The 19,515-nt window shown below is 34.7% G+C and overlaps 2 protein-coding genes across 2 annotated transcripts in view; both read left to right on the top strand.

Annotated features, from left to right (window-relative positions):
* LOC136810403 (uncharacterized) overlaps positions 1–19,515 on the top strand; it is a 277,730-nt gene that overhangs the window by 135,577 nt on the left and 122,638 nt on the right. The gene's annotated exons all lie outside the window — the stretch shown is intronic.
* LOC136810393 (uncharacterized) lies at positions 9,066–17,282 on the top strand. Its single transcript, XM_067066943.1, has 9 exons — positions 9,066–9,151; positions 9,709–9,811; positions 10,250–10,403; positions 11,619–12,034; positions 13,380–13,553; positions 14,439–14,738; positions 15,509–15,631; positions 16,197–16,481; positions 16,943–17,282. The coding sequence occupies exons 1-9, from the start codon at positions 9,146–9,148 to the stop codon at positions 17,095–17,097; spliced, it is 1,716 nt and encodes a 571-aa protein (XP_066923044.1). The 5' UTR covers positions 9,066–9,145; the 3' UTR covers positions 17,098–17,282.

Raw genomic sequence — 19,515 nt, forward strand, 5'->3', positions numbered from 1 at the left:
TAGCGGTTAAATTTGCGATTACAAAAATTGAGCTTTTTTTCTACTTATGCTATAACGTTCATTTTTACACCAGTAGTAGTTCAACCTTAGTTTAAGAAGTTTGTTAAATTTCAAGGCAAACAGAAAAGTCCTTCGGAAGATTGGGACCCGAACCCCTTGGTAGCACTTTTCTGTGAAATATCAAATCTCCATTATTACTAAAAGGGGGTAGTGTATGATTGATAAATAGTTTTTTCGATCATAACACTTTTACGATCTCTTTATGACCTCATAGCCAAACTGTTTTTGTTTTTGGGAATACAAAGTTCTTTAATGACTTAAAAATAACAAAGGCAATATAAGTTCATGCTTATCTTTTCAATAAAAACAATTACTGTGTTTCACTTCGTTTCGAAATAATCATTGATACCAATAATACCAATGCACCAACACTTAACATTTTTGGCCCAGCGCTAGCGATAGGGCCTTCATTTCAACTTTCCGTCCGCTGTCTGTCCGCCGTTTGGTGAAACGGCGCTTGAAACCATAGTAACACACTTTTTAATTTTGCCGTTTGGAGAGGGAAAAGGTTGCTAAAGTCGGACACTGGCTATAAAAGATATATTTTCTGATTTCGCGCTCCTTCAAAAACAAATTTCAAAACAAAACAAGATGGCGGTCGAAGCGAGAGGTTGATTCATACTTTCTTGAACATTTTCTTTGCTTTAGTGGTCAAGAGACTTTTAAACCAAAGATATTTTGTAGTGATTTTCTTTTATAAACCTTTTTCAACATTCTGCCATATCTTATAGTCTTTGCTCAAGTTTTCATAAAGTTTTATGAGTGAAAATTCTACCTTAAAAATTGCTTTCGAAAAAACTTTATTTTTAGGAAATAATGGCTTCTGATATAGAAATAAATAAACTGAAATGCAGCTCATGTGTAAATTTGAATAAGATTGGAACTTTTTCCTTGATGCTACACAAGAAAACAGTCACTTCTGGATCTGTCGCTAACAACGGTCAGTACAGTGGCTGGTGGGACGTGGTATGATTTTCAAATTTTCAAACACATGATTATTAAAAGTAAACTGATTCTGGAATTTGGTAATGGACACTAAAATGGAGCTCATGTGTAAATTGGAACAAGATTGGTACTTTTTCCATGAGGCTACGCGTGAAAATGGTTATTTCTGGATCTGTCTCGTTTGACGATTGGTGCGGTGGCTTGATTTTTCAAACTCGACACAGAATTATTTCAAATCTGATTATTGGAATATGTTAGCGGAGACTAAAATGCAGCTCATGTTTAAACTTTAACAAGATTGGGACTTTTTTCATGATTCTACACATTAAATAAAATGGTCAATTCTGGATCTGTCGCATTAAACAGTCGGTGGCTTGATTTTTCAAACTCGACTCACATACCGTCAACCGTCTCTAACTTGGGACGATTGGTCGAAACATGGGACTGTTGCATATCTGGTCTGTATTTTCACTTACCGTGAGAGTGGGTAACTTGCATCAGTGGAGGCTAACATGCATAGCCCTAAAATGAATGACCTGGCTGGTCATTAAAATAAACTATATTCAGCTCCGCTCGCAGCTCTAGTCTACCATTTTTGTTTTGATTTAACTTTGTATTTTAATGACCAGACGGGTCATTCATTTGAGGGCTATGCATGTTAGCCTACACTGATGCAAGTTACCCACTCTCACGGTACTGTAAAATCGAAAGAGAAATCGTGTATTTTTAAATACGCCTTTCCTTAACTCAAATCAAATGACTTTGGAAGTTCGGTGAAAGGTGGCCGAATTACCGTCCCATGTTTTTTCAGATAGTCCCAAGTTGAAGCAGTTGATGGTAACTATTCAAAGTATATAAACTAATTCTGGAATCTGTTAATGGCACTAAAATACAGCTCATGGGTAAATTCAAACTAGATTGAACATTTCTCATGGTTGCAAGGCATGAACAGTGAAAATGGTCATTTCGGGATCTTCGCATTAACTGTTAACTCACATTAACCACATGAATTTTATTAGCTTGTATATGCAGACAGTAAAAACTATTTTACCGTCTAGTTCTTTAAAGATCATTTTTCTTGTTTACGGTCTGGTCCAACTAACATGCCTGCAGGGATATTTCTCCCTGCATATGCGAGTGCACCTAATTCGTTAAAAAGCGCCCACTCACTAAGCAGAATATTCGGGGGATTTTTTATATTTTTCTATGGGCGCGCATAATTTATGGAAAAAGCTGACCTTGTGAAAAAAGATGAACAAATGAAAATGAAAACACAGGTTCATTTCTAAACAAAATGGAAAGGAGTCTTTTTAAAATGTGGCCTGATGTGGCTGATGTTTTGATGTAGTTTAAAGTAGTTTTGAAAGTTTTTTGAGTTTGTAAAAGAGGTTATATGGTAAGTTAATTATGTGTGTCTGCCTGGGTTTTGATAGTCTGTCAACAAGGGTTCACTCACAGGCAGTATCATTCAGTACCGACATTTTTAGTTACACCAGATAAGATTTTTTTTTCTGAAATTTTGAGTCTGGATACACAGGCTAGAATTTTATTGGAAAGTTGAACCTGCGCCTGTGTAGGCCCGGTTGGTAGGAGACCATTCAATAAAATTTCAAGCGTCTAACCAATGAGAAGTACCGCGGTGATTTTGAAATTTTTTTTCCTGTCTTCACTTTGATCCATGTCAACGGGGTCATGCATTTGCTGTTTTGCACGCTCGTTTTCAACACGTTACTTTTCGCTGGGCCTTCACGCCCAACGGGCTTCTTGTCTAACTTTTAATTGCACTGTTCAAAAAAGATAACATAACCCCCGTTTTTAGTAATAAGTTGGAGATTTGATATTTCACAGAAAAGTGCTACCAAGGGGTACTTCGGGTCCCATATCTTCCGAAGGACTTTTTTGTTTGCCTTGAAATTTAACAAACTTCTTAACCTAAGGTTGAACTACCACTGGTGTAAAAATTAAAGTTATAACATAAGTAGAAAAAAAGCTCAATTTTGACAATTGCAAATTCAACCGCTAAAAATCGCGAATTTTTCAACCAAAAATACATTCAAATATAGCGCTTTTGATTCTCTAAAACAAGCAAAAAGAATTTCCATAATTATTATTGACTATCAAAAGTTACAGGCATTCTTGTTTCCACTGCCAATTATATCTGGACAGACTTTAAGTAAACTTTTCAGTGTGAACGCGCCCTTTGGGTGGTTTTTCACTGAGACTGTCTGGCGAAAATCGATTAGCTGAAACAAAGAAAATTGATAGGAAAGCATGACTGACTCCCAAAACAGTTGTCAAAGCGTTTACAACCCTTTGAATTTGAAGAAAATTCTATTAAAAATCATCAATTCGCATATCAAGGGATTTAGAATTACAGCCTTCTAATGAACATTTTCTGTGACAAGATTCCTCGTCTTTTGTATCAAATCCTTACAGATGAAAGTTTGCTCTTCAACTCTATCGGAAAAGAAAACACTTTTCCCATATGACCAATTTTTTACAAAAGAATCCCATTGCACATTCTGCTACTTTTATGGCAACTAAGTTATTTATGCTGCATTTTTCGCTTAATTGGTCATTAAGCCAAGAGAGGTCTACCCCTCTCTTGGAGAACAAAAGGTTTAAATTTAAATTTGTTTAAATGTATAGTTTCATAGCAATGAAATCTGTTTGAAAACGAGGACAGCAATAAATTTATGCATCTCGAGAAGAGTGTATTGGATGTGCCTACCAGTGCCCGGTCATATACAGGGGTCAGTTTTTTATTTCACATTGCATTCATCATTTTTTTGAAGGAAGCAACTCGTCGGTTTTGCTCCGAAGCCGATGTCTTTGACCACAACGGATACCATAATCAAAATGTTGCCATGTATAGGTTGCTCCGAAAAAAAGTAGTCGTACCCCTTCTATAGAAAGAAAGTTCTTGTGTGTGTTTTACTAAATTTGCAATGTACAGGGTGTCCCTAATTAAAGTACCGAGTTTGAACATGCGATTGAGTAGAAAAGTTTGTGTGTGTTATCGCTAAAATATAAGAACGTTCTCCATCACACAGGCTTACTACAAAAGGTAATTACAACGTATAAACAAGAGCCACAAAGATGTGGTTAAATATTTCCTCCAACAGTTCAGAGCATAGATTGTACTGTAGTCGCAGTCGATTACAGATTATCCTAAAGCTCCAACTTAGTAACTTAGATTTATTAAAGCCTTTATATTAAGCAATATCCGATGCAAAACAAAATTTAACCATATTCCTGCTAAAAATTGTCCTTATTTCATAGACATGTTCACAGATGATATAAGTCTAAAAACTTGTTAAATAATTGCATGCAAATGATAACCATTTTAACACAAAAATAAATGTATTTTATTCAACTAATATTGGTTTTTACTTTCATTAAGGAAATAAAATCTTAGATTTACAAGTTTATATTATTCTAAGACTCATCTGAGTAAGAAAGTGCCAAAATATCTTGAGACTGTCTACTAAGGGACTAATATGGAAATATGGCAATATGAATTTGGGAGATATCGAAATATGTTGTACACATTAGTTTCATATGAAAAACTTCCTTGTCATCAATATTTTAAACCACCATATTATACCATCCACAAATAAAAAGTTACTTAAAAATGGATCTCCTTCTTTACAGATTTAGATTTCCAGTGCATAACATCTGTTACATTAGTATTCATGTGATAATATACCAAATTGTCAACCTTGAAATTGTCACATTTAGTTACTTACAGTATTGCTGAATATTTACAACACTTTCCAGCAAATTTTTTTGTGAAATTTGTGTCTTGATAAACTAAACTCCATGACATTTGTATCATTGATCATTAAATCACATCTTGGAACAATAGAGTTCCTTGGTTCAATTATTGCAAGAATGTTTATCTTTGTTCATATTCTCATTATGTGCAACATTATCATTACATCATTGCCAGCAAGTTACATTGTATTGTCAGCTTTAGAGGTCGTCAAACTTTGTTGAATTTGTAATTCTGGCACCTGAATGTGAAAGGAAAGAAAAATTCAAAATTTCATAATGGGAAATAATCTCTTTACAGTAATCAATGCCAAATGTGTGGTCATTCGCTGAAATCTCCCAAAAAAGGCTTTAAAAGGGTGAGACTCTGCTTGATGGTTTGAGCTATGTTTGCGCATATAAACTGAGCCATTAAAGAAGTTTACGGGAACGTACAAAAAGGACCACATGGTACGTACAATAAGGTACACTGGGAACATACAATAAGGTTCACGGGGAACATACAATAGACCTTTTTTCAAAAAAGACGTCCTGTTGAATAATTATGTAGTCCAGCCATAAAAACAACGATAGAGCCATGCATGATTACTGTATCATGCATATTGTAATGATTATGCATGGTTTTATCATTGTTTTTCTGCTGGACTACATAATTATTCAACAGGGTGGCCTCTTTGAAGGTTCACGGGGAACATACAATAAGGTATACTGGGAACGTACAATAAGGTACACTGGGAACATACAATAGGTACACTGGGAACATACAATAAGGTAGACGGGAACATAAAATAAGGTTAACGGGGAACGTACAATAAGGTACACAGGGAACCTACAGGGAACGTACAATAAGGTATATATACACGGGGAACATACAATAAGGTACTGGGGAACGTACAATAAGGTACAAGGGGAACGTACAATAAGGTACACGAGGAACGTACAATAAGATACACTGGAACAACGTACAATAAGGTACACGGGGAACGTACAAAAAGGTACCCAGGAACACACAAAAAGGACCAACGGAGAGCGTACAAAAGGTACCCTGAAAGCATTCAAAAAGGACCATGGGTAGTGTACAAAAAGGGCCACACAAAACGTACCAAAGGATCCCAGAGAGCGCACACAAAAGATAGAAGGGAGGGGAGCATACAAAAAGATAAACAGGGAGTAAAAGCATCTATTATGGTCTAGTTTTCTTTTTAGCATCTGGCATCAAGGCTGAAAATGGGGCACTGAGAAGAGTGCAAGCTTTTCCAAGTTTTGACCATTAATATCTAGACAATATAGAATATATACATGATGGAAATCAGAAAGAAATTTATGCTCACCTTCTTCTCAAGTCAAGATAGGAATGGATTGGATTTCCATGTGTTTCAGCTTCTTTCTCCACCCTTCTTCTTCTCCTTATGGGAAAAATAAATTCAGCACACACGAGAGAAACTCAGGCAGCCCTCTGAGCTTTACACACAATCATTTGTTTTATGAAAAAGCTGGTAAAAACCCCTGCCATATTTTGATAGAAGGATACTATTTTTTTTCCCCGCTAAATCTTCGCGACGATTTTTAGTCACGTGACTGAAGAGCCTAGTCATAATGTGCAGCACGAATAAAGAAAACATTAACATCGAAAATGGACGAAGAGGAAGAAACGGAAAAAGGCCGTTTTAACAAATATTCCCCTATAGTAGGGAAATATTTAATTAATCGCAATATGACAAAGAAAATAGAGGGAGAGCTTAAAATACAATTTTGTGAACACGCACATAAAACTTTTTACTCATAGTTGTGTTTCGAGTCGATACTTTAATTAAAAAGTATCGAGTTTGAACATGCGATTGAGTAAAAAAGTTTGTGTGTGTTATCGCTAAAATATAAGAACGTTCTCCATCACATAGACTCATTACAAAAGGTAGTTACAACGTATAAATTAATCAATAAAAAGAGGGAGGGCTTAAAATACAATTTTGTGAATACACACTTAAAACTTTCTACTCAATCGCATGTTCAAACTCGATACTTTTATTAGGGACACCCTGTATATCAAAGTTTCTCTCTGTGTCATATTAATTGTCTCGAGACAAATTTTATGAATAACTTTTACAAAAAACAATTCTCAATAACTTTAGCGTCATGAAAATTGTAAAGAAAGTTAATTCTTTTTAATCATAATGACTGTTGTAAAAACAATTTTTGTGTTGGTATATATTTTCTTACATTTTGTTAAACACGTGCAACAACCTTCTACTCAGAATCATCTTCGAACTCGATACTTTTTTTCCGGACACCCTGTATATCAATCAAATGCCCCTCATTCAAATGCAATGAAGCGTGAATAAAATGGCTTGCTTATATTACATAAATTACGTATTTCATGCTTTCTAGCCAAAAATGCACAATTATTTTTGCACACTCTTCTTTTGAGGTTAGCAGTAAAAAAGGTCTTAATTACTAATGCCGCGGTTTGACTACCTTTGTAATTATAGGATTTCTAAATCGAAAAAATTCTAGAATATTCTTTATGTAGGTCATGAACTGTATTTTGTACATTTTTTTAAAAAGAACATCAAAAAATTTAAAAGGCTTAAAATGTTCTTAACTCTTTGACTTTTAAGCCTAAACTGGTTTTAACATGTTCTTATTTTCACCATTTTCCCATCATTTTTACCCATTTTCTTAGGAAATCGGGTGTTTTGGAGTCTGCAAAGCTTTAAAATGTTCTTAACTTGTTCTTAACATTTTGGCCATCGAAGCCATAAGGCTTAGGCTCTTAGTTAGTTTATTCTTATAAAGAGCGTGTCTAAAATAAATGGTATCATAAATCTGTTGCGAAATTTTATTTTTAAGAACGTTTTACACTTTATTTATAAGAATCAGTAGACCTCTGCGATGAATATTAATAACTTCTCTCATCGTCTCCCAACGCTCCAGCGGCCGGTTGGAAAAATAATCTCAAATCAGAATAAGTTTTTAAAATTAGCTGTAGATACTGACAAGTTAATTCCCTTTTTTGACTAACTAAACCCTTAAATTGTTTAAAATTTAGTCATTCAACGCTCAGCAATGTTCTTATTTTTCAGTGTTTTTAAGCTTATCTTTTACTTGCAAAATTGTACTTATAAAAAGGAGTGCATTAGCACATGGCAATGAAGTTAAAATCAGAGTATGGATGCGATGAGAACTTTGAGTTCATTAAAAAGTTTTTGTTAATAATGATTAAGAAATTACTATACAAGACTCAATTATGGCTAATCGCTGTCTTGCTAATCACTAGACTTTATATCAATCGTAATACTGTAATGAGATAAGGCTCTTAAAAAATAAGAATTTTGAAATAATGTGTGTCCAATCGAGGTCAAGCCGAAGGTTAAAGACGATTAATATTCACTACCTTTCCCAGGCAAACTAAAGTGAAGCCTTGAAGTTTGGAAGACAGATTGAATGCTAGATGCTAGAACTGTCTGTCAATTTCTATTTTTGTGCTCTGAGTTTTTCTGGTGGTAAAATCAAAAGTTATATTTTAGAAGCCCTCTATTTTTTGCTTGGGAAAAGTCTTAATGGAAGTCATGTCGGCAATAATTTTTTTGTTTTGATTAATTTTTTGAAGCGTTGCAATGAAGCAAAAAAGCGCTATCCTGGCGACTCAAATGTTTCAAAGTACTTCAAAAGAGAGAGTGTGCGATACATAACCTGATAACAGCTATTCATAATTTTCTTACGCGCATGGTAAACCTCTTAAGGCGCTGCTTAAAAATTATATACATCTGAGGAAAATAGTCCTCCCGCGGAAAATTCTACAACAAGAATCTTGTTGTGCGCCAGAAAGTCAAAAACTGATACGGCGCCCTATTTATAAACACAATCACGCAACTTTGTTGTCGTTCCTAGTCCTTTTAGACGAACGCGGTCCTTACGATTTCGAGATTGCATATTCGTCAGATTGTTGTTTTATTCACACATCTCTTTAGAGCTCCAGCGTGGTGTGCAGAAAACATTCACAATCTGGTTAGCGATACATGAAGTCTTCAATTTTGGAAAGGAGATTCCCTGAGACGGTCGATGATGACATTATTAAAAATATATATATATCAATATAGTTAGACGGCTGTTCATTAAAACTTGTCAAACCGGTTATCTTGCAGCATGCATTAACACGCTCATAATAATAGATCTGTCCGAATATGTCTACAAAGTCATTAATTCAAAAGTTATATAATTACGGTGCCCGCTAGTGCGTGAAAAATCTTGCAGACTGTTTAAGAAGACTTTTGTTTGCAATGCATGATGGGTATTGATTCGCCTATTTCTGGAAAAGTATAAAAGAGGAGACGATTTTTAAAAGAGTGCCTCATCACCAGCAGTCGTCATGAAGGTAAGTGAAGGAATTATTTACACTAGAAAGCCGTGTGGTTCTACCTGTGTCTCCGTGGTTTATAAGGACTAAATCGAAGCTAACAAAATCCTTAACCTTTAAATTGTTTATAATATTAGACTGAAGAACAATTACTTTTCAATCCTTAAATTTTTTCCACTGCCTTTTCACTTAGCTGTTTGAGTATATCTTTATGAATTTCGAATAGTTTTTAGAAATTTAGAACTAAATAACCCTTATTTTATTACAACAACTAATTTTCAAATATTATACTTTGAATGCTCAAACTTAAATGCTTAACACCCCTACGCCCTTACACCCCATCTTAACGTCCCTACACCCTTACACCCCTCTCAACGCCCCTACACTCTTACACCACTCCCAACGCCTCTACGCCCTTAATTTTTGGCCAATTTCACCATGAATATTCGCATAAGCATACATTTTGCAAATTCAAATGAAATTTGTTCTTTGCATTATTACATCCAGGATAAAAAATATAAAAAGAATTGAATCTTTTCAAATCCTCGTTTTCAATTTTCTTTTCACATGTGAAGATGATATCTTTAAGCATTTTGTTGCTCGTGCAACAATGTGTGTACGGCACAATTGAATTTGACAACATGGAGTCCGGTCTTGTCGGATACAATCTTTTGCTAGGTAAGAATTCCACTGTTTGTCAGGTCTGAAAATACTCTCCACAGGGCAAACAATACCAACATCATTAACGTTTTTATCTACAATAAGTATTTGATGAGGTTTGACCCTCGATCTTGAAAAAAGGTGAGGTAATCTCAAAATGTTTGTATCTCATCATTATACATACATTTCGTAAAGGTGCTCTCTTCGAAATAATGAACTGAGTTCTTAACAAACTGTTTTGATTGTAAAAACTTGTTCAAATATAACCAAATAAAAATTGCCATTTCTATTTCGAATTGCCAAAACAAAACAAAAGTTATGTGGTCTTACTATACGACAAAGTTGAAGGATTTTTTTCTTATTGCCCCTTATTTAGCAACTCAAAGTTCTCCAACAAAACAAAACATCATTACCATCATTATTACAGACGCAAAACTTTACTCTATTTTTTTTCAGGAGATCCATTGAAAACAACTGCAGACCCAGGGATGAAGAATCAGATTTTTGAGAAAACAGGTGTTGATGGAAAGGAAACGTTAACCACCTACAGCTTGAATAACTGTTTCCAAACAATGTCTGTCAAAAGCTACACAACCACACATGCTTTGTAGTAAGTGTTCTTTTATTACCCATAAACCAACTCGGAGTAGATCTATCTTAAAAACAGAAAAACAGACTCTCGCTTATTTGAGTTTTTATCATTCGAATCTTTCTATAAAGGCCGGTCTTCACTTTCACGTGAAATGGGCGACAATTTCTTTCTTAACCTTTTTTTGCCTAAAGAAAAGATTACGTCACGTCAGCTAACTAAAAAAAGTGAAAGTGGAGACCGGCCTTAATGTGAACTTGTTTCCGGCCCTTGTCAAAGAGGAACCCTCTAAAGATACTTTCTAAGAGTCGAATCTGTCTGTGATGTAATCAGGGATATGTTATAGCGGAGCTGGATGAAGGACGAGAATTCCTTAGCGGATTGCTTCTTTGTCTTTTCTATTGTAAACTGTTCATATTAGAAATCCATCTCTGTCCCCTTGAGTGTTCTGTTTTTATAAGAAAAATGAAGCAGACAAAGTATTCATGCAGTACGTTTGCACATATTTTGCTATGATGTTCCCGCTTTTCATCAAAATGATATTTGTAGAAGATACCCCAAAAGCTTCCTTGTTAATGAAATCCATTTTTATCAGCGTGTGTTATGAATTTGAGAAGCTTTCATGATTTCTCTTTAAAAATTTTGGATGTAAATATTTTGACAAATATTGTTTCAACTGACTTGAAATTTTTTCCATAATCAGACATAACGACTTGCTATCTGCAAATATCAGTTAGAAAGTGAGGCACCCCGCGGTGTAGCGCGGTATTTCAAATGAAAAAGTACTATTTATAATCTTAGAGAACTTCTTATAACTTTACTAATGAAAACAATGTTTTTCATTTTTTTAAATTGTCATTCACCAATGTTTTACAGACCCTCTTGATAATTAAAAGTTTTTAATCGTGAACGATAAATGCAGCAGCAGAATCATTGGCTAAGAGGAAAATCCAAATTTCACGAGTTTGTAATTAAAAAAGTTAAATTTCATATCAAATTTTAATGTCAGGGACAGAGAGAGAACAAGGCTTTTTTAAATGTGCGTTATCCAGCTCCGCTATAATATATCCCTGATGTAATCAAAAATAATATTTCTGTTGAAGTTCGAATAATTAGCGAGAGTTGACTGTAGTCAAGATATCAAGAAAGTGATAAATGTGTTTGTTGTTCTCTAATTTATTGCTTTTGAATGAAAATTATGATGAAAAAGCATGATTCCCTTTTTTTAACTATCAGCAAAGCCTTGGAGAGTCAATCTAAAAGTGGAAACGATCTTCAAATGGGTTATGAAACTGATGTGGCGGCTGGTATCCCTGGTCTTTCTGTTTCTTCAACTATCCCGCCAGCTTTCACACACGCCTGGTTGGAATCAGAAACAATGAAGGGTGCAGGTGCTTCATTTTCACACGATCACAGCATGATGTCTCTAAGTTGGGGGGTGTGCCTTCTGTACGAGATGAGATTCAGTAGTTATGATGTCAATGCGTTCACATACACGTTCACACTTGCTCTTGGAGAATTACACGATGCAAGTTCGCAATCATCAACTTCTCAAAAAGCAGCATTTGAGAAATTCATCGGCGACTATGGCACACATTACATGTCGGAGTCGCAATTAGGTGCCTTTTTTGCACAAAAGACTACATATTCAGGTATATAGACTTTTTATATGAAAACTATAAATTAAGAACATTTTTAAGCTTCGCAGAATCAAAAACATCCGATTTCTTTGAAAAATTGTCAAAATTACTCATCAAGTGGTAAAATTAAGAACATTTTTAAGCGGTAAAAATAAGAACATTTTTAAGCGGTAAAATTAAGAACATTTTTAAGCTTGAACTTCAAAACATTAAGAAAGAACGTAGACTTGAAAGCTTTTGGATGCTTTGATAAAAAAACGTGTACTAAAGTCTGTCTCGAAATAATTTGCAGCTGGAGAAATAAATAGCTGTAACTTTTGATAGAATTCGAATCAAGTTACGGTTTTGTGCTCGTTAAAAAGATATTCGCGAGTGAAATATTATCAAGTAAAAAAATTGAGAAAAAAAAGGAAAATGAAAATGAAAAATGAAGAAGAAAAAAATTAACTTCTTGTAGAAATGTGGTATAATTTTCATTTTCACAGGAGTGACTCTTCAATCTTTATATATCATCACTGTGAAAAAATTTTTCAAAAATATTCATTTAATCAAAAGATATCAAACAAAGTTTATTGCTGGTTGATCGACAAAAGGCAGGTTTTTTCGTTTTTTTTGTCGTTTTTTAGTACTTTATAGAGTCAACCAGCAATAAATTTTGTTTGATGTCTTTTGATTGAATGAATATTTTTGAAAATTTTTTTAACAGTGATAATGATCTAAAATTGAAAAATCACTCCTGTGAAAATGATAATTATACCACATTTCTACAAGAAGCTGATTTTTTTCTTCTTCATTTTTCATTTTCATTTTCCTTTTTTTTCTCAATTTTTTTACTTGATGTGTGTTTCCAATAGCATACCGCAGTGAATCTAAAAATAGACATTGATTTTTCTGTTTGACCGAAATTCAATCCCATCACCCTTCGCGTTAACTACGCCTGCATGCAAATTACACTCAACTACAAAGAAAAAGTAATGACTTTCACGACTTTTTAATTAAGACGAAAAGGATTGTGGGATTGATTTTCGGTCAAGTGTTAAAAGTAATAATTATGACGTTTGCATAACGGTGTGCTATTTCATCATATCATGGATATTCTAAAAGTTTTAGTCTCTAATGAACCATGGTGGGAAGAATGCTGTTGTTAGTTTGAGTTAGAGAGACTTTTCATAAAAGCCGGTTCTTTCTTTTTCTTTCTTTTTGAGGTTTGAGATAAGTCATTTTACTGTACTCGCATAGCCTGGTACCCATAAATCCTTCTTTTACCCTGTTTTCCTTACTGTACTGAAAAGTTGAGCACCTATGAAAGCAAAAAGCACTACTATTCACTGAGAAGTGTTTATTCACTTATTTTTAGGTACTGTCCGTAAACAGGTGAGTTTCGATGCACTTCAAGCATGTTCAGCTAAAAAAGCGGCTGACATCTTTGGTATATCCATGGGTAGCGATGAGGCTGATTGTTCAGCCGAAGCACAAGCACAAATTGACAGCTTCAGCCAAGATGATGTTCAACAAACTACTATTACAAAAGGTGATAATTTATTTATCGATATACTGTACAAAAAGAGAGGCTTCCGATAATCTGGTATTCCGGTATTTGACAGATATTAGAGATACCTCCCTCATCATTTTGCGACGATATTTTGCTAATGTTGGGTGTACACTCCTGCCTCGTGAAATTTTTTCACTCAGTCGGGATAAATCGGGATAAAGATCTCTATCAACATCTCAATGTGATTTGGTTTTAGCTCGAAAAATCTAGTGGAGCTGAAATTTTAGGCTATTTTTTCCAACGGAAAATCTGGCCAACAGACTTCAATAATTTCAATTTTTCCAGTGATACGGTATGTATGAACTTATGTAAAAGTTTTCAATTTCAAAACCTTCTTTAAGAAATTCGTTATTTTATATACGTTACATGTTTTTTTTATAAGCATACCGCTTATAAGCATATGAAGGCTCAGATTTGCAGATTTCCTAAGCATAGCATAAGCATATACGCCAGCTTGAAATATTTTTCATGTGGTCAACCTTTTTCTGTCCAAAAAGGTTTGGAAGTGGTCAAGTAAAAAAAGACATCCCACGACTAGCAACATTCCACTGCTCCAAAAATCTGAACGCCTTTTGAATCGAATGTTAACAAAATTTCAGAGATTTTATAAAAAATTGGGTTGAATCAAAAGCGTAATAATTCATAAGCATATGATAAGCATATGCTATGCCTGGATGTGTTGAAAGCTTAAGCATACTCGAGCCTGACCGAGGGGCATACACTTGCTTATAAAAAAAACAAACATGTATATTACCATAATGGTGCTTTTACAGTGGCGCTATGAAGGATATTCGCATTGTAGTTTTAGGGATGGTTAATTTATCAGAGAGTGAAATGTATATTTTTTTACATTTTTCCTGACAGGTTCTCGACCGACAGACATCTACGACTGGGCGAAACAAGATTTCACGCCAACGCCTTTGAAATACTATTTCTCGCCCATTGTCAACCTCTTTCAAGACAATTTTATCGAATATCGAAACATTAAGAACATTAATAACGAAGCAGTGAATTCAACAGCCATTCGTATGTGGTTTATACCATTATATGATGACTACTGTCACACTGCAGGCCTTGAATGTAAGAACCCCTCTGGATGTGGTTATGATGATACTTGCCCCATTAGTTCTATCTGCGAGTCTGGCTCAGTTTACGAATGTCAATGTAAGTTGTTCAAAAATTCGTTTTAGTTTTAATTGTTCCTGTTTCATATTATTAGTAGACCAATATCTTCTAGTGGTGTTATATCGTGTTCCAATTTCGTGCTGAATAAACAAAAAAATATTTTCTTTTCCTCTTTCTGTCCAATCGTTTTATTAACCCTATTCGGACTCGGGGCGGGGGGGGGGCTCTTTCTGTTCGGAGGTCAAACTATTGGTAATAGCTCCTGAAATAATAGAGCTTTTGCCGTGAAATTTTCTGTAAATTCCTAACTTTTATTTTGCTTCAATATAAAAAAAAATTTGACACCTAAAAATTTTCACACCTTGAGCATGATGACATTTCTGACAGTAAGGTGTCAAAAAAATTGACACTTTTCCAATACAAATTGATTTTTAATGTCAAATATATCGTTTAAACCGTAATTTATTGAATATTTAGGATAAAATAAGCATTTTAAACTCAGGCAATTTTTTTCTAAAGCTTTTGTTAGAATACAATAGCTATTTATAAGAACAAAGAAAATTTTCGGTTTTTGCTCACTTTGGGCATGATTAGTGACGTCATCAAAAAAAATTTTTGTCAAAAGTTACCTTATGTGTCAAAGATCTTGTGTGCCAAATTTCATCCAAAAAGGCCCACTAGATCAAAAGTTAAGGGGTGGTACAGGAAAAGCCCCCCCCCCTAGTTCTGAACCGCCCCTAAAAGCCTAGGTTGAATAGGGTTAAAACTTATTCTAAATGACTTCATTGTACATCCTCATTTTACTTTAGCTTGGACTAATTGGGCTTGCTGGTCATGCGGCGGAACACCACGAGAAAGACGAAAGCGTTATTGTGATGGTTGTTCTGATGGGGAAGAATTTCGTGTTCCAAGTGATACCTCCAGATGTTGTGGTGAGCTGGTTTTGAGCCATGTTTTGTTTGTCCCAGAAACGTGGCAACACAAACCTGTTTTCTGAATCAAATCTTTCTGATTTTTTTTTGATGGCGATGATGGCTTCAGAAACGGATTCGGTTGCCGGTAGAGACCTCCCGGCTGGCACACAACGTTGTTTCAGCGTTTATCTAACGTTGAAACAACGTTGTGTGTCAGCTGGGCTAGCACAGTTTTCTGTGTTAGTATCTTGATTGGCTAAGAAAACTCGAAATAATTATTTTACGCCTAAATAATATTTTGACTTTTTAACCCCTGAAAGATCAAAATTTGGTCAAAATTGGTCAAATTAGTCCCGCTAAAGGTCGTAAAATTCACAAAATTTTCCTTGGTTTTCTCTTTTTTAGTCCCGGTAAGGGTCAAAAGTTCGAAAGACGGCACCCCCCCCCGTCAGCTCGCAACCCTAGTAGCCCCTCGGGTTCGATTTACACGCAAGAGTTCCATACCGAACCATTTTGGAACCTCATCGCTCCGTCGACATTTTCCACATATCGGGTCTTCATTACAGATACTTTTGTTTTTTAGATGTCAAGCACAAAGTATCCGTTAGAGTGTCCTGCACTGATAATGACGATCCAGGGGACACTTTCGAGGTCTATGGAAGTATATCTATATCTATCGGATCACGAACAGCCAATCAAAAAAAGAAGGTCTTTACAATCGCCAGAGAAAATGAACGGGCTATGAAAAAGGGAAGTTGGTGGTATGGTGATACGTATGAAATCTATTTTGATGAGGGATTCGATTTCCTGACAAACAAAGGTCTAAACACATTCAAACTACATGAGTATATGAAGGAGTCCGATAAAGGTTTGTTTACATTTGGTTTGTTAACATATTACACCCTCTTCTCACGGAATAAACTGGGACCCCCTCCCAGTGGGAAATTTTGCTCCAATTTTTGTCTCTGAAAATAATTAAATAAGCAAATTCTCACTACAAAATATTGTGCTAATTTTCCATCCCCAGTGAATTATTTGACTTGAAAACAATGAAATTCAGATCCCCAGCCATTAAAAACATGGAAGTATCGACCACCATAAAAAAATGCGTACTTACCAGGAGGTATAGTCATTTGCGTACGCTTGCGTAAAGTAGGGAAGGGGTACTCGATTTTCGACATTTTATTGCGTACGTACTATATGGATGGCCCCCTGTTTTAGTAACTAAAGTCTTTACAATCCCAGCTCCTTCGATTACCCTCAGGGCCTAAAATCTCAGTTTATTGGATCATTTAATTTAAAAAAATAAACCTTCTTTTTCTCATCAAGGATCTGGTGATGGAGATGATATGTTGGGCAATTTTAACGGATTTGAAAGAGATCCTATTGATTACACGGATTACGTTTGGGATAGTTTCCGTGGAGAGTTTTATCCACAATATCAAGCTTACTGTCAAACCAAAATTAAATTCTATAAAGTGTAATCATTTTGTTGTTAGATACAGTTATATTAAAGACTTATACTTTACAAACGCTTTTTTGTCAGAGGCTATTTTTTCAGCCAGAAAAGTTTCTATTATAGTAATTGTTTTTTTTTTTTTTTTTTTTTTTGGAATTATGTTCATTTAAAGTTTCAAGCAAACATAAAATATACTCTTCAGTTAAATGCAAAATCGTATTTTTCCTGATAGAACTACTAACTTACGCAAGAACCATAGCCAACTGATAGTTTTGTCCAATATAAAAGAAAAGTAAGTCCGAAAAATATCATTTGAGCCAAGATATTCAAAGCAACAACATGAAATAAAATGTTGTAAAATTTATAATTCCGTACATCAACGTATACATCATTCAGGCAAATAAAATTGTTTGTACAAATGTCGAGTTAAAAGCTTCAAAATCTAAAACAATAAAATGGATCAATTACAGGCAATAAAATCATGTAGGTTTCTTTTCCACTACGCTAGATAGATAAGTGGTTCTCATCAACGGTCCTTTTTATAAATTTCTAAGGGTTGTAAAAAATATACAATGAAGATTTGTGCTTAACATCAGATTTTGATCGCTTCATATCTGCATTCCAGATTTAATGTCGAAAATTGGTCATTACACGCTTTTTTTTATAAGAATGGTGTAAATCCATTTCATCATGGATATTCTTAACTTTTTTGGGAAAATCATCCTAAAATATTCTTACAACATTCTTAGGTTAGGATCCTAATTGACAATTTATAACTTAAAATGGTCTAAAAATGGCATTATTAGCTTGAGTAGCAAAATTCTATGATGGTGATATTCTTAGCATATTCTTGATTTTTTGGCCATTGTTCATCATGGACATGCTTATAAAGTGTATTCTTATAAAAAAAAGCGTGTAAACCTTTTGTTTTCCAAGAGAGGGGTAGACCTCTCTTGGCTTAATGACCAATTAAGCGAAAAAGAGAGCATAAATAAATTGGTAAAATTTTCATTAGAAGGCTGTAATTCTAAATCCCTTGATATGCGAGTTGATGATTTTTAATAAAATTTTCTTCAAATTCAAAGGGTTGTAAACGCTTTGACAACTGTTTTAGGAGTCAGTAATGCTTTCCTATCAATTTTCTTTGTTTCAGCTAATCGATTTTTGCCAGACAGTCTCAGTGAAAAACCACCCGTAAATAAATATAAGTCTTTAGAGTCTTTGAGATCACTGTTTAAAATAGGACAATGCTTTTTAATATAAATTGCTTCTTTTATCAATAAAATATGATTTTATTGCTTTTAATGACTCTAACTCAAATCCATTATCCTGTTCTTTATCATTCTTATAGCCTTAGAGTTACAGTTTTGTCTCCATAGTTTATATTTCAGAGAAATCGAGCTGTGGTGTTCATGGTAGACTTTAAAAAAGCATATTCTATTCATCGCCCTTGACAAATCAAAAATACCAATCACAAAATTAGTTTATGAGAAAAGAGTTTTTCTGTCCAGCTACAATCATGTGCAAAAATTATAAGAATTTATGAAAAATTTGCTATTTTACACTTTTAACACCCCTCCCCCCAGTCTACAATGCTGAATGAGCAAAACAGAGCCACAGTTATAATTTATACACCCCTTTCTCAGTGACCCGGTGGCTTTTAAAATTTCACCGGGGATATAAAAAATTTTCTTTGTAAATCCAGTGCGCAGTGGGGATTTTTCCAAGACAGAAAATACCAGTGGGGACACAGAATTAGTATAAAGATTTCAGTGGGGATTTCGAATTTTTTGATTGGGTCGATGAGGCTCATTAAGCTGATGATTTACTTATATATCATTCCCTCCCTAAGTTTATTTGGCCAAAATTTCAAAACGTAGACCTTTCATCTTGAATGGCCGGGTGAAATAGCAACTATTGCCATGACAGCTATAACAAGAAATAGGCAAGCTGTTTTGGAGTGTCAACTTTCCTAGGAAAGTTACAGAAAGTTGTCATTTTGCCCATAAATCAAGATATCAGCAGCATTATTGAAAAGGTCTATGTTCCCAAAAAGCTATTACCCCAATTTTTCGGATTTCGATTATATTTGATTACGTTTGTGGGGCGTATGGTGTGGTGTGTATCTGCTACTATGACATAACGACTACATAAGTGTCTCAGGAGGCGCCACGATGGTTGGGGCCGACGGTATATTCATCAGCATCGTAGACTGGGGGGAAGGGGTGAGGACATTAGAAATATTCGTCTGGAATCAAAATTATCATTATATTACGCACATGCTTGTAGTCTTAAATTTGAGATTGGCCCTTTTTGCATAATGAGGAGGGTCCCATCTACATAAAGCATGGTCAATCTCAAAATTTATGCTCAGACAAACAAAAAAATTTTTAGTTTACCCTACTTTGTACGACCATTATCGTAGTGTAAGTACGGCAATGAA

This window comes from Clytia hemisphaerica, unplaced genomic scaffold, assembly GCF_902728285.1.
Source record: "Clytia hemisphaerica strain Z4C2 unplaced genomic scaffold, Clytia hemisphaerica genome assembly, whole genome shotgun sequence".
Taxonomy (NCBI): domain Eukaryota; kingdom Metazoa; phylum Cnidaria; class Hydrozoa; order Leptothecata; family Clytiidae; genus Clytia; species Clytia hemisphaerica.

Excerpts from the sequence above, each read along its gene's own strand:
- LOC136810393 (XM_067066943.1), top strand. Across the intron at positions 10,404-11,618 it reads ACAACCACACATGCTTTGTA|CAAAGCCTTGGAGAGTCAAT; the intron begins GTAAGTGTTCTT and ends TTTAACTATCAG. Across the intron at positions 13,554-14,438 it reads ACAAACTACTATTACAAAAG|GTTCTCGACCGACAGACATC; the intron begins GTGATAATTTAT and ends TTTTCCTGACAG.